This window comes from Oncorhynchus gorbuscha, linkage group LG24 (genome assembly GCF_021184085.1).
Source record: "Oncorhynchus gorbuscha isolate QuinsamMale2020 ecotype Even-year linkage group LG24, OgorEven_v1.0, whole genome shotgun sequence".
NCBI classification, from domain to species: Eukaryota; Metazoa; Chordata; class Actinopteri; order Salmoniformes; family Salmonidae; genus Oncorhynchus; species Oncorhynchus gorbuscha.
In genome coordinates, this window is record NC_060196.1 from 35,922,843 (window position 1) to 35,937,354 (window position 14,512).

Consider the following 14,512-nt stretch of genomic DNA (forward strand, 5'->3'; position numbering starts at 1 on the left):
CAGATTAACGATGTGCACATGGTGCTGACCTGAGGATGCTTCAAAAACCAGGGATGGGACAGTAATACATAAGCATTGTGTGGAATTGGAGCACGTCACCTAAACAATGGACGAGGTAAAAGAAAATGTTGACATTTCAGTGACTTTGAAAAAAAAAAAATTGTGGCAAACTACCCAATTATTGAGAACAAACAGCATGATTCAGCAACAGAAAACAAGAAAAATAATGCCTGGACTACCATTTGTAATGAATTCAAAACAAATTTAAAAAGTACACCTCAACAACATAAGGTAAGATACTGTATTTACTGTTGGCCCACTTTCACAAATCTGAGACAACACAGTGGGGCCTGAATGCATCTGTGACAGAAATGTAACAAACAATATCATACATAAATATTCATATCATTTCTATAACATCTTGTCTTCCTAAGGTCCTATGGAGAAAACAAAAATCTACTTAAACAATACAAATGCTGCTGCTCGTAGGGAGCATTTCAAGACTGGTGGCGGGCCCCCGTTAAGACAGGGGAGGTAGGTAGCCTAGTGGTTAGTATTGGGCCAGTAACTGAAAGGTTGCTGGATCGAATCCCCGAGCTGACAAGGTAAAAATCCACTGTTCCCCAGTAGGCCGTCATTGTAAATAATAATTTGTTCTTAACTGACTTGCCTCATTAAATAAAGATTCAATTTTTAAAAAAGACGACTAAAGACAGATGAGCTGGGGGACTTGTTGACCGGGATCATAGTAAGTCAGCAACCCCTGGAAGGTATCCCCGATGATGACCATTTGGACAGATGGGGAACTGTTCCAATCCTCATTTTGTAAGACACATTCATTCAACATGTGCCATCCCGGCACTGTAGGGAATATGTAATGTCAGTCATCTCTTGCACTCCCATAATAAAAATGTAACAAACTCAACTCTTTAATAAATGATGTTCTCTAATGCAGCAATGTAATCATTTTCTTGAGGCAGATGAACACCATAGCTTGGAGGGGATAAGACAGGATGAAGTTCAGCCCGCGACATCTGGCTCATCTGCAGCAGCCAGAAGGGCAGATTGTCACTAACCGGGCCGGAGGACAAAGAAGCTGAGCATGCATGAGAAACTGGCCTTGGAATTTCATGAGCGCAACCTAAATGTATTTAAAAGAAGACCATGATATGAAGATGCAAATCCCTCATGTTGAGTTGGCTATGAGGGAGGAGAGAAACAGGAAGCAGCAGCAGTAGCAATGTTCTTCTCAAACCAGCACCAGTTTGATGTAATTGTCCACAGAGTTTGCAATGCTATGTGAATTGAAAGACTATGTTGCATACAGTCAGTTCACTTACACCACACAAATCTCCTGTTTCACAATGGAAGGTTCCAGATTCCAAAAAACTCAAGTTGACCAGTACTTGTAGGGAAGGGCTTTCCCCTAAGAGAGTCAGATGAAAGTCTTGGCTCAAGCAAACAAATGATGTCAGGTGCATTTGCTTTGTATATACGGAAACGGTCACCGAAATTGATTTTATCTAAATCATTCAGTGTGTTGATCCTGTCTATAACCGCCCTTCTGTCTGGCCTTGGTAGTGCTCTTTGATCGTCATTGAAATAGTCCAGGTAAATCATTCTCCTCCATTGCCACGGTCAACCTGGGGGCCAACATCCATTAATCTGACGTTAAACCTTCCTCTGCACTTAAATCTAGATGAACCAATTGTCCTTCTAGAAATCAGACTTTAAATCTAGACTAGGGCAAATCTGAGACTATTTTAAACCATATCTAGGAAATGCAATTTATGTTTGTCCAGTTTAAAAGTGCAATTTAGTCTAGGTTGATACTGCCCCCTAAAAGAGATTAAAGGTGCTACACAGGATTTAAAAAATATATATAATTTTTGCATTGTAATTTCCAAAAATGGCCATAAAATATGTCACTAATAGTGGATTTATTGTGTTTCACATTATTACTTAGCCACAAGTGTTGTGATATTCGCCAAACTGGGAAAACGTTTCAAACTTTGTGGCTGTGTTAAAGGAAATCACTAATCTCCTGGTTGAGAAAAATCTTCACTGTTCCGGTCAATTTGACCATTGTACCATCTAAACAAAAAAGTATAGTAAAACAAAACCTCTGTTGAATCATAGATGGTACAACGATTCCTGACACTATTCAGTGCTTATTTGTTTTACAAACTGAAGTTGAGCTAACAGTGTACAATGTTAGCAACCAAGAAATGACAGAAATTTCCACTAGATAACACAGCCAAAATCAGAACAGCTTTTCCAGTTTGACAACAGATGCTGCTCCATCAGGAGAATTCAATAGGCGAACATCCCAGCCAATCACAACACTGGTGGGTAAATAACTGAAACACTATCATTAAACTCTTTGCACCACACTCACATGTTAGCTTAACATAAAGTATAAATCATTTCAAATTCCTTTACGTTAGATACTTAAGTATATTTAAAACCAAACTTTTACCCAAGCAGTATTTCACTGGGTGACTTTTACGTGAGTCATTTTCTATTTGTTACACAAATTCATAACACCAAAATGTTTGAGGCTCAAGCAGAACAAAGTATTCTAAGTTCTTCTTCCCCAAGTGCTCGGGCGTGCAAACTCGACACCATGTGGATGATGTCATGTGCGTAGTACTACAATATTGGGCCAGTTCGTTTTGGATGGCCCGGTGCCCCTTGTGGGTGGAGATTACACTTACGGACCAATGGAATGGTCTAAAATAAACTAACTCTGCCCACCAGGGCACCAGGCCATGCAAAACGAACTCGTTAATGTACATTATCCATCCAGCTGTTGTAGAGATCGGCGCTCCAGCACACGCACTGGGTTAGCATAGCTAGCTAGCTAGCTAGCTAGCGTTACCATTTATTAGCTAGGCTAATTAGCTATGCTACTACGAATCAGGTCTATAAGTAACAACATTAGCTAACGAACATAGTATACACAGCACCCTATAAAAAATGGCTGACATAGTCTATATAGCTAACGTTAGTTAGCTTGCAGACTCACCCAGGCGATATGACTTGTCCAAGTTGACAGCATAGCTCTTTCACCACTCCAGCTCGGTCCGATTTCAGCTTCTTCTCTGACAGCCGATTGGGCTGTCCTGGCGGATGGGACCCGGACTCTTTCTCCAGTGGGATGGGAGCACATAACGCCAATACAGAGTCCACATTGACGAGGGAACCGGGTTTGACTTTCCATTCCAGCAGCCGCATAGGACGCGCTGCTATTGGGCAGCGGATCTCCGCCACTTGCGCCATGGGGCCCTGTGCTGCCCCGCCACCGCCGGAATCTGCGGGCTCCTCCATCAGTTTCGCGCTTCAAATCCCTTTAAACTATAGGCACAGGTCAAGCAAAGATATATATCAGAGTCGCGGGGAATTCGGTTTATCATAAATAATTGAAACTGAGCTAAGAAACAAAAACCAACGTACCGCTGATGTTTGAAACACAACGATGCAAGAACACAGACCCGATAGTTTAGCTTCTTTCGCTCTTCCCGCCCGTAAACAGGAAACACAAGACTGAAGCGGCGACGACAGTCAGAGAGCTTCCGGTGGCTCTGATGACAGAGGTCCTTTCTACTTTCACTGAGTTCCACAGTTCCACATCAATTGAAATACTTTGATCAATGGAAGGAGCAGCTAGCTTCCATTTGTGTTTGAATAAATGTGTCAGTTTGAGAGTAATACACAGAATGTCAAAGAGAAGTTGAAGTTGGGATGATCATGTAAACAAAATACTTTTAAAAATCTAATGGAAGATGCAACATCATGCTGTTTTGTTTTCCATTCACACATTGTTTTCTAAGCCTTTAAAGCTCTGGGGACATCCCTCGATGGGCCCTACCTGATATGATGTAAGATGATGTAATATATAAATCATGCATCTACTCCTGGTGACAACTAGTAGAGTTGCTACCAGTGATCTAAAGTCACACGAGGGCCTGGTCCCAGTAATTCGCACATTGATGTTAAAGTAAACAGTTATCTATAATACATATTATTCAGACTATGCCCGTGATATGACGGCTGAGATGCTGGGAAGGAGGATCACACATGTATGTGCCTGTTTTATATTTGTTTAATCATCTCAAAATGATAAAGTCAAGACGCAGTCAGTAGTATTGTATCGTTATCATTTAAAACAACAGTGTTTTAATTCCACAGACCATACTCTACTGCCGTAAACATGACTTTAAACAAGGCTGTACAGAGACCGCACACTTGAATCATTTCCGTTACATGTTATGTTAGCCACATTAATTCATTATTTACAACGTCCATTTCTGATTCACCCATACAAATACATGCATTATTCTGTACATTTGTGATTTCAATGAAAAAAAACAATGACTTGGGTTGATTAATTGACGGTACCAGAAGAGGATATCGAGTCAAGTCATGATTATTTTCACTAGAGAAGCTTCGGTCACATCGAGTCGGACCATTTGTCACGTGACCGATTTCGTGCACCTTCTGCCAGTCACATCATTTGTAGCAGTTCAGGAAATCAAGAATGATCTGAAACAGGAGGTGACAGGTTACATTAGAATGGTGACTACACAGTTTTAACTCCATATTAGTGAGAAGAGATCACAGTATAGGTTGAACATGGCAGGGGAGACCTTCAAAGCAGTGAGTTGAACTGTTTGTTATATGCCTTTGCCTTGCCTGCTAGCTAGCTAGCCAGCCAGCCAGCCAGACGCATATAGCTTCAGCAAATTCAAACTCGACACCTGCCATTTAACTGTTTATGCATGTATGGCTTAAATGTCAAAAGTAATGACTATGTATGTGTGCGCGCTTTGTATGTTAATATTATTTTTTCATAGTATACATGTTTATTTACAGATCACACTAACAATAGTTCTCATTCCATGAACTACTCTCTCTGACTCCCAGGAAATGAGCGTGGACACGCAACGTTAAATTCCCCTGATGCAATGTATAACCGCCATACTAAAATCAGAGCTCGATGTACAATCTCGCTAAGACAGTGTGATGTGCCCTAATTTTGAGATTGTGGTTTACCCTCCATTATTTATAAGTTGTCACGTGTTTTGGTCAATGCCATGGAAAGTGTGTGTGTGGCTCTCATTAGGCAGGATTAGGTGGCTGCCTATGGCGGCAGCTTTTTCTGAGCTACACTGACCAAGACGCATCTCCAGCAAGACCTAAACACCTCACATAATTCTGCCCCAAAACAATGTCAATTTCTCTCAACCAGTGGCATATGAGATTTTTTAGGTGAGTCAGGGATGCAAAATATGTATCTTGTCTATTCCCAGTGTGCCTCTCCAGGGTGCTTGTTGGAGAGTAGAAGCACTCCACCGACATTCCTTTAAAAAACAATGTAACACAAATCATGGAGCAGATATAGCATATGGTAGAAAGAGTGCGGCCTTTAATGTAGCCTACAGGGTTTAGGAAAAAATGTATGACAATGTAATGAGAAACTTTTAATAATAATAATAATATATGCCATTTAGCAGACGCTTTTATCCAAAGCGACTTACAGTCATGTGTGCATACATTCTACTAACATCATGCAGGTTTCTCTTATCAAATAGCCTAACCTAAATGGCGCCTGATCAAATTTTAAAAAATGTGCTGGCACGTTAACATATCTGAAAAACAGGTCAAAGTAAAATGGACACTCAGGCTACTCACAACTGCTGTCAAGGAGTTTCATCCTGTGGGCTAAATGGTCATGATCAGTGGTTTCAAGTTTGTATCCGTACATTTTTTTACTTTTTACGAGCTCATCATAGCGGAAAAAAGGGTTGTCGGCAATTTATTTTTGTCTCGCCTAGGGCGGCAGAACGGCCAGGACCGGCCCTGGTGTGTGTGTGCATGTGGTCAGGGCCCTGACATAGAGCCTCTATTTATAAATCTATTAGTCTGGAAACAGTTTGTCCTGTGAGAGACTGTTAAGAACAACAACAGCGTGTTCTAGTCTATGGAGAGTGACCTTGATGCAGTCCACACCACCAGTCTACATGTTGTTCAACTTGACCTCGTAACATGAAGATTTTTAGTTTTTCTAGGGATGAAGGTCTTTCTCAGCAAGTCTACTGTAACTGGCAAAAACAGTGGATTAGTTTAAAGTTGATGCTTCAAAGTGACACTGATTGTGGTGGTGTTTTCATCTTTCTGTAGTTAAGGTTGTGTCATTTGGCCCTGCTGGGAAGATGTCCCCGTCCACAGCTACAACTGTACAGATCCTTCAGCTCACAAAGGTACTAAACTAACTAGAATGGCCCATCTCCTGTTTCTTTAGTGTGAGTCAGCTTGACGTACAAGTACATCCCTGGACAGGACACCGAACTATACATGCTGTTACTTAAATACTAACCTTCTAGACAGCAACCGCAAGATTGGTGAAGACATGAGCATTTCAGCAACACTGTGTGCTGTGCACATTTCTTTCCGTCAGGCCAAGGAAGAGTCTAGGGTTGTTCTGGAAGATGTTTTTGGGTGTTCCCGTGGTGGTGGGAGTCCAGTACGCCCTTGCGGAACCTAGAGAGAGACGGAAGATGAAGATCTTGGTGAAGGGAGTCAGTCGCTTCTGTAGGTGGGTCCCATCATAACAATAATATCACCATCCTTTTTGAATGTGATCAAATGTTTTGAATAATTTCCTTTTGGAGTTACACTCAATCCATGTCTCTCTCTGTCTCTACAGGTCTATATATGTAGGACTCTATATCTCAGTAGATTATTGGTGGACCTCCAATGTGATGTTACGTGGTTTGGACAAGGTAAGTTTGACAGAAATATTGGGTGCGTTCCTCTGCCCAGGCATCGCTGAAGCATTCCAGATATGACAATGGCTAGATACGTAAAATACCTATCGGCTAACCACATATGTTATAGCAATCTGGTGCCTGACCGCACAGTGGCACGTAACCATTGGTTGACGCATGCAACGTCTGAGCAGGGCAACGGGACCATTATGAATTGTGACAGGTCTATCTGTGTATGTCTGCTAAACAGTGGCATGAGTCTGCAACGATCTCAGTAGTTCAGTCAGGACACTCACGTCATCTTCCCCTCCCTGTTTTGCCAGAGCAGCCCATCGTTTGTGGCAGGGATGTCATTGTGCCATCAGAGGGCAGCAGATGGCATGGTGGAGGGAGCGGTGCAGAACGGGGGGATATACGTTAAACTGGGACAGGGACTGTGTGCTTTCAACCACCTGCTGCCTCCTGAGTACGTCAAGACACTGCAGGTCCTGGAGGATAAGGCTCTCAACAGGAGATGCAAGGAGGTGAGACCTGCAGTACTTTGTCTTGTCAAACATTGAAGAACAGTTAATGCTCGGCATCTGACCGTAAGGTGCTACAGAGGGTAGTGCTTACGGCCCAGTACATCACTGGGACCAAGCTTCCTGCCATCCAGGACCTATATACTAGGCGGTGTCAGAGGAAAGCCCCAATAATTGTCAGACTCCAGTCACCCAAGTCATAGACTGTGTTCTCTCTGCTACCACAAGGCAAGCGGTACCGGAGCGCCAAGTCTAGGGCTAAAAGGCTCCTTAACAGCTTCTACCACTCAAGCCATAAGACTGCTGAACAATTAATCAAATGGCCACCTGTACAATTTACATTGACACCACCCTCCATTTGTTTTTTACACTGCTGTTCCCTGTTTATTATCTATGCATAGTCACTTCACCCCTACCTACATGTACAAATGACTGACTAACCTGTATCCCCGCACATTTACTCTGTACTGGTACCCCCTGTATATAGCCTCTTTGTTACTTATTATTTTTGACTTAACTCTTTCTTGAACTGCACGGTTGGTTTAAGGGCTTGTAAGTAAGCATTTCACAGTAAGGTATGCACCTGTTGTATTCAGTGCATGTGACAAATAGTTTGAAGCAATACGATACAAGAGGCTGTAGTGAAAGTGATAAAGCCATGCTTGTAGTTTTGTCACAGCTTTCAATGCCTCTTCACCATTCATAATGTGAGGCTAGAACAAGCCATTTTATAATGGAAAGTGTTGAACATTCTTCCATTAAATTACCTGGTATGTTCTACCAGGTAGATGCTCTGTTCATAGAGGACTTCAACACGACTCCAGACAAGATGTTTAAGACGTTTGAGTATGAGCCCATCGCAGCAGCCAGTCTGGCCCAGGTCCACAAGGCAGAGCTGCAGGACGGGACTCCTGTTGCTGTCAAAGTGGGTTCAGGTTAACTATACTACACATTCAGCCACAGAATTAAAAGTATACTGTGCTTGATTTACACTATTAAAAAGGGGTCACCTCACCTGGTTAAACCAGGCTAGGTGTATCTCTCCTGATTCTGAATAGTAACAACTCTCTTCTCCAGGTGCAGTACATAGACCTCAGGGATCGGTTCGACGGTGACATCAGGACTCTGGAGATCCTACTGGACGTTATAAAGTTCATGCACCCCAGCTTCGGCTTCAGATGGGTCCTCAAGGTAAGGGCTCAAACTTGTCTGCCAACTTGGTCAAAAACTGTATTTTATTTTATAGGACATTTATCAGCTAATATCTGCAGAGCATGATTAGAGACAGCCCTAGACATAGTCCCCTAAACTAACCTAATGCTGGCATTCTTTGACGATTTTAGGACTTGAAGGGGACATTAGCTCAGGAGCTGGACTTTGAGAATGAGGCCAGGAACTCTGAGAGATGTGCAGAGGAACTGAAACACTTCAAATTTGTCGTTGTGCCAAAGGTGTACTGGGACCAAACCAGCAAGGTGAGAGACGGAACTAGTCACTGCTGTAAATCACAATGGCTGCATTCAGGCAGCCCAATTTCTTTTCTTTTTTTAGTCTCTTTTGACCAATCACATCGACTCTTTTTCTGATCTGATTGGTCAAAAGACCAATTAGGTTTTTTTTTAAATCAGTATTGGGCTGCCTGTCTAAACACAGCCTTTGATACCTTTTTGACCACTTCTGTATTATTGTACTGTAATAAACAAAACATTTTCCTTTAGAGAGTGTTGACTGCAGAGTTCTGTGAAGGCTGCAAAATCAACAATTTGGAAGAAATCAAAAGACAAGGACTTAGCTTGAGAGATGTAAGTGCCTACCGTGACACAATAACCTTTGTCTATTATCATTAGTACTCCGATGAATGTATAAACACTTTTCTCTGGCTTTTCAGACTGCTGACAAGCTGATCCGTACGTTTGCAGAGCAGATATTTTACACTGGCTTCATCCACGCTGACCCTCACCCTGGCAATGGTAGGGTTCAGTTTCTACTGAACTCTTAACATGCTCATTTATTGATTTGTGTAACTTGCACCAGGGCAGTTTATACAAGACGTTTTTTTTTCGAGAAATGGGTCACGTTGATAATAAATAACTACAGTACAACAATATTTGCTTAAAATGACTTGATGACCTTGAATGCATGTTATCTGTACCATGTCACAGTGCTTGTGAGAAGAGGTCCAGACAAGAAGGCAGAGCTGGTACTGTTGGATCACGGTCTGTATGAATACCTCAGTGAAATGTAAGGGTCATAATATGCCATTTAGCAGATACTTTTATCCAACGCAACTCACGGTAGTGTGGATACATTGTAGATCCTGCATGTTTTAATGGTGCAACTTGTATGTTTTACTATCAACTCTAACCTTTGGCTCTGTAGTGACAGGGTAGCACTGTGTAAACTGTGGAGGTCCATAGTCCTGAGAGATGATGCTGCCATGAAGAGGTACTCCAACAGCCTGGGGGTCAAAGGTGAGAGGACCACTGTCATTTAGGCTTAATAAAGTCATTTTTATTTCAAGCTGATTCCTTCATTTAAACTGAAGTCATGTGCCTTGAACAAATCCAGTCTCACAACAAAGACCTGCTTACAATATCCTGTATCCTATCAGACTACTTCATCTTCTCTGAGATGCTGCTGCAACGGCCAATCAACATGCGGGAATTGGGCCTGTCCAACATCCTGAGTCGTGAGGAGACAACCTATATGAGGGACATGGCTGTCAATCACTTTGACAACATCATGGTTGTGCTCAAATCCATGCCACGCCCCATGCTGCTGGTGTTCAGGAACATCAACACTGTCCGCAGCATCAACATCACACTGGGAGCTCCTGTAGACCGATACTGTGTCATGGCTAAGAGGTTAGTAGCAGCAGCATCAACATCACACTGGGGGCTCCGGTAGACCGATACTGTGTCATGACTAAGAGGTTAGTAGCAGCAGCAGCAACATCAGACTGGGGGCTCTGGTCGACAGATACTGTGTCATGACTAAGAGGTGAACAGACGAGTGTTTCACATAGCAGCAGTTGTAGATGCTTACTAACCTGTTGTCCTGTCTCCAGCGCTGTGCAATGTTGGGGGCGGCTCCAGGCAGAGAGGCCGGGTGTCCTTCCAAGGTTCAGGGTGTTGCGATGGGTGCGGGCCACCTGGGAGAGCCTGAAGTTCGAGTGTGCCCTGAGGTAAACGAATGATCCTCAACACTATACCCTCAGTAACCGCGTTTCCATCCACAGTTTTAGGCAATTAAAGTCATACAGTATAAAAAATAACAAATTATGACACCTATGATTGGAATTGGACGCTTCGGTGCAATTTTATAAATGCCGAAAGATAATTTGTTCGAAGTTGTGGGATCTTTGTCGATAACATTTATTACACGAGAAATGGCAGTGGAAACACCTTTATGCAAATATACTGATGACCATATCGAAGTCAAATTTGGAGTCACGCGATATGGTGTGTGTGTGGTCTGCCCACTACGACTCGGGAAAGCATGACGTTTATTAGGCTACAGATGAAATAATTTATGACCTTCACAGGGTGGGTAAATATCGAGGGTCCTTTTCTGGTGACATGATCGATGCTTGACTGCCGTTTGACAAATGCAAAAATTCTCGCACTTATCCATAAATCTCATGTAGACTAGCCTAACCACTATGAGCTCTAGTGTCAAGACCAGTGTGGGAACATTTGCTATTTAAACACCATTTGTGACAACGCGATGGAAACACATTGAACTTGAGATTTTTATTTATTCAGTACATGAAAAAGTACATTGTGTGCAATACATCACGTACTGAAAAGGTATCAGCAACAAGTCAGTTTAGAAACACCACCGGTAGGATTATGTGGATTATTGAATACTTGCATGAAAATCTGTTGCCAATTTGATGGAAACCTAGGCCAGTTTTCAGTACACCCATCTAGTACCAGGTCTGACCCTCCCACCGTACCTACCTCCAGATCACCATGTATTCTTTGTTGTATGGAAACGTTTCATAATTGGTATCAAGGGACTTAACATTCCCTACACCACCACTAACAGCCTGTTCCGTTAACACCAGTTATGATGAGGTTATTGAGTCATGCTGCTTACTGCCGGTAGCATAACGCAACAGGGATTCGTCAGACCAGGTAATTGTCCAGTGTTTGTGATCGCGTGCCCACTGCAGCCACCGCTTGTTTTTAGCTGATAGGCATCAAACCCGGTGTGGGAGTCTGCTGCAATAGCCCATCCTTTACAACAACCAACCATTTGTGTGTTCCAAGATGCCGTTCTGCACACCACTGTTGTGCCATTATTTGCCCGTTTTGTGGCCCATCTGTTGGGAACTGTCATGTGTGCGAAGCCCAGGAGGCCGACCGTTTCGGAAGATACTGGAACCAACGATCAAACCATGCTCAGTCGCTTGTTTTGTCAATTCTAATGTTCAAACTGTAACTGGATGCTTGTCTGTCTGCATTATAAGCCATGGCCACATGACTGTCTGTAGGCGCTAACCATTTCTGTGAAAGGGGTGGTGTACCTAAATAAACTGGCCAGTGTATAGCAGTAGACCCGGCTGGGTAGGTCTTGCTACAAACATTCCCCAAAATACATAATTTGGCATTTTTAATTCCTACAAAATTTCCTACATTTCTTACCATTAACTTCAATCATTGTATCTTCTCAGGTCTGAGATGGCGATGATGAGTCTGACAAGATCCCTGCTGTCTTTGTTGTCTTACTTCAACCTCATATCGCTGGACGAGGAAGTTTACCAATACCTGAAGTAGAAGCCGACAACCCTAACCTCAGCTGCATAACCTGATACTAGTGACTCCTGTTTCAAGCTCAAGAAATGCAACCCGTTTGACTGGACATGATAGTTGGCAAATGGATAGATGTGCTTCCAAAATGGTGCTATGCATTTCCCACATCTACAGATTTTATGATGTAGAATTGTCTTAATCAGTCAGGACAGAAAACGCAGTAAACATAGCTCCAAGCCAAGGACTTGACTCACCAGCAGTCATTTCATTGAGGAGCACTGTCTCAGTGCTGCCAAGGAAAATGTGAACTGACATGACATTAACACTATTTTATTAAACACAGAGCCATTTAATATTTGACCTTTCTTTCACTGGGGTTGAATTTGATGGCATTATGTGATTCCTGCTGTGACCAGTCGAGATTGTGCCTTCATTGACTAAGTCTTATTAATAGCCCGTTTAGGCACTGAGCACATTCAGGCCTTTCAACCCTCCTGTTGTGTTCGTTTCATGTTAGTGTTCCCGGTCCAAAATGACCACCTCATAATAAATCCATGAAAAGATCTAAGAAGTTGAACTTCCATTTATGGCCTGTAGGCCTCATTGAACTGGGATCATTTGAGTAAATAAAAAAGCCTGTATGGATTATAACATACTTGGATGAAACGGTGCTGTTGAACAAGGACTCTCAACAGTGTCATGATCAAGAGCCTCAGTATATACACTGCTCAAAAAAATCAAGGGAACACTAAAATAACACATCCTAGATCTGAATGAAATATTCTTATTAAATACTTTTTTCTTTACATAGTTGAATGTGAATGACCTCCCTACAATGCCTGGGCATGCTCCTGATGAGGTGGCGGATGGTCTCCTGAGGGATCTCCTCCCAGACCTGGAGTAAAGCATCCACCAACTCCTGGACAGTCTGTGGTGCAACGTGGTGCTGTTGGTGGGTGGAGCGAGACATGATGTCCCAGATGTGCTCAATTGGATTCAGGTCTGGGGAACGGGCGGGCCAGTCCATAGCATCAATGCCTTCCTCTTGCAGTAACTGCTGACACACTCCAGCCACATGAGGTCTTGCATTAGGAGGAACCCAGGGCCAACCGCACCAGCATATGGTCTCATAAGGGCTCTGAGGATCTCATCTCGGTACCTAATGGCAGTCAGGCTACCTCTGGCGAGCACATGGAGGGCTGTGCGGACCCCCAAAGAAATGCCACCCCACACCATGACTGACCCACCGCCAAACCGGTCATGCTGGAGGATGTTGCAGGCAGCAGAACGTTCTCCAAGGCGTCTCCAGACTGTCACATGTGCTCAGTGTGAACCTGCTTTCATCTGAAGAGCACAGGACGCCAGAGGCGAATTTGCCAATCTTGGTGTTCTGGCAAATGCCAAACGTTCTGCACGGTGTTGGGCTGTAAGCACAACCCCCACCTGTGGACGTCGGGCCCTCATACCACCCTCATGGAGTCTGTTTGACCGTTTCAGCAGACACATGCACATTTGTGACCTGCTGGAGGTCATTTTGCAGGGCTCTGGCAGTGCTCCTCCTTGCACAAAGGCGGAGCTAGCGGTCCTGCTGCTGGGTTGTTGCCCTCCTACGGCCTCCTCCACGTCTCCTGATGTACTGGCCTGTCTCCTGGTAGCGCCTCCATGCTCTGGACACTACGCTGACAGACACAGCAAACCTTCTTGCCACAGCTCGCTTTGATGTGCCATCCTGGATGAGCAGCACTACCTGAGCCACTTGTGTGGGTTGAAGACTCAGTCTCATGCTACCACTAGAGTGAAAGCACTACCAGCATTCAAAAGTGACCAAAACATCAGCCAGGAAGCATAGGAACTGAGAAGTGGTCTGTGGTCAACACCTACAGAACCACTCCTTTATTGGGGGTGTCTTGCTAATTGCCTATCATTTCCACCTATTGTCTATTCCATTTGTACAACAGCATGTGCAATCTATTGTCAATCAGTGTTGCTTCCTAAGTGGATAGTTTGATTTCACAAAAGTGTGATTGACTTGGAGTTACATTGTGTTGTTTGTGTTCCCTCTATTTTTTTGAGCAGTGTAGTTTGGTCATTGTGCTGCCACAACGTGTGCGCAAGGCCTCAAAAGCATCATATACCAGAACTGCGAGAAAAGGTCTATATATTGAAACAATGTTGCGATTATGAGAACACCAACAGGTGTGGAAGCCAAGTGCTCAAACACACATGGCATGTGGGGGTCTGGCAGAGGAAGTGTGTCCATGTGCCTGAACTCCATTTTATACCCATTCATTTTTGACCGGTAACACCACAGATGTAAAAACTCATGTATTTTGTGTGGACAAAGTCATGGAACCTTAAGACAGAGAGAACTTGTAAATGGGTCCAATTTTACCGGAACACAGCAGGGCGGGTTAACCTTATGTTGCATTACCCGGATAATAGCACATATAGATTCTGAGATGTC

General features: G+C 43.4%; 2 protein-coding genes across 6 annotated transcripts in view; one reads left to right on the top strand and one right to left on the bottom strand.

Moving 5' to 3' along the window:
- Window positions 1–3,588, bottom strand: part of ctdp1 (CTD (carboxy-terminal domain, RNA polymerase II, polypeptide A) phosphatase, subunit 1) — a 132,171-nt gene extending 128,583 nt beyond the window's left edge. For 2 of the 3 annotated variants that reach the window (XM_046327577.1, XM_046327575.1), the window contains exon 1: window positions 3,029–3,550. In XM_046327577.1, the coding sequence (XP_046183533.1) occupies window positions 3,029–3,330 (302 nt within the window). In that variant the 5' untranslated portion in view covers window positions 3,331–3,550. Of the gene's footprint in view, window positions 1–3,028 lie in introns of all 3 variants that reach the window. The other variant, XM_046327576.1, reaches the window with a different exon arrangement.
- Window positions 3,589–4,410: 822 nt separating this feature from the next.
- LOC124013310 (uncharacterized aarF domain-containing protein kinase 5-like) lies at window positions 4,411–12,609 on the top strand. Of its 3 annotated transcripts, none has more exons than XM_046327578.1 (15): window positions 4,411–4,578; window positions 6,184–6,263; window positions 6,461–6,598; window positions 6,710–6,785; window positions 7,094–7,294; window positions 8,076–8,216; window positions 8,369–8,482; window positions 8,635–8,766; window positions 9,010–9,093; window positions 9,180–9,261; window positions 9,454–9,532; window positions 9,671–9,762; window positions 9,903–10,155; window positions 10,359–10,475; window positions 11,970–12,609. In XM_046327578.1, the coding sequence occupies exons 1-15, from the start codon at window positions 4,426–4,428 to the stop codon at window positions 12,070–12,072; spliced, it is 1,845 nt and encodes a 614-aa protein (XP_046183534.1). In that variant the 5' UTR covers window positions 4,411–4,425; the 3' UTR covers window positions 12,073–12,609. The 3 variants fall into 3 exon arrangements, with proteins under 3 accessions (XP_046183534.1, XP_046183535.1, XP_046183536.1); XM_046327579.1 differs by having other exon boundaries at window positions 4,486–4,659; XM_046327580.1 differs by lacking the exons at window positions 4,411–4,578; window positions 6,184–6,263 and having other exon boundaries at window positions 6,533–6,598; window positions 7,099–7,294.
- Window positions 12,610–14,512: the final 1,903 nt, after the last annotated feature.

Bases quoted from the DNA above. Each gene is read 5' to 3' on its own strand.
- LOC124013310 (XM_046327578.1), top strand. From the start codon at position 4,426: ATGATTATTTTCACTAGAGAAGCTTCGGTCACATCGAGTCGGACCATT. The intron at 6,264-6,460 runs GTACTAAACTAA...TCTTTCCGTCAG, and splicing joins AGATCCTTCAGCTCACAAAG to GCCAAGGAAGAGTCTAGGGT. The intron at 8,217-8,368 runs GTGGGTTCAGGT...TCTCTTCTCCAG, and splicing joins GGACTCCTGTTGCTGTCAAA to GTGCAGTACATAGACCTCAG.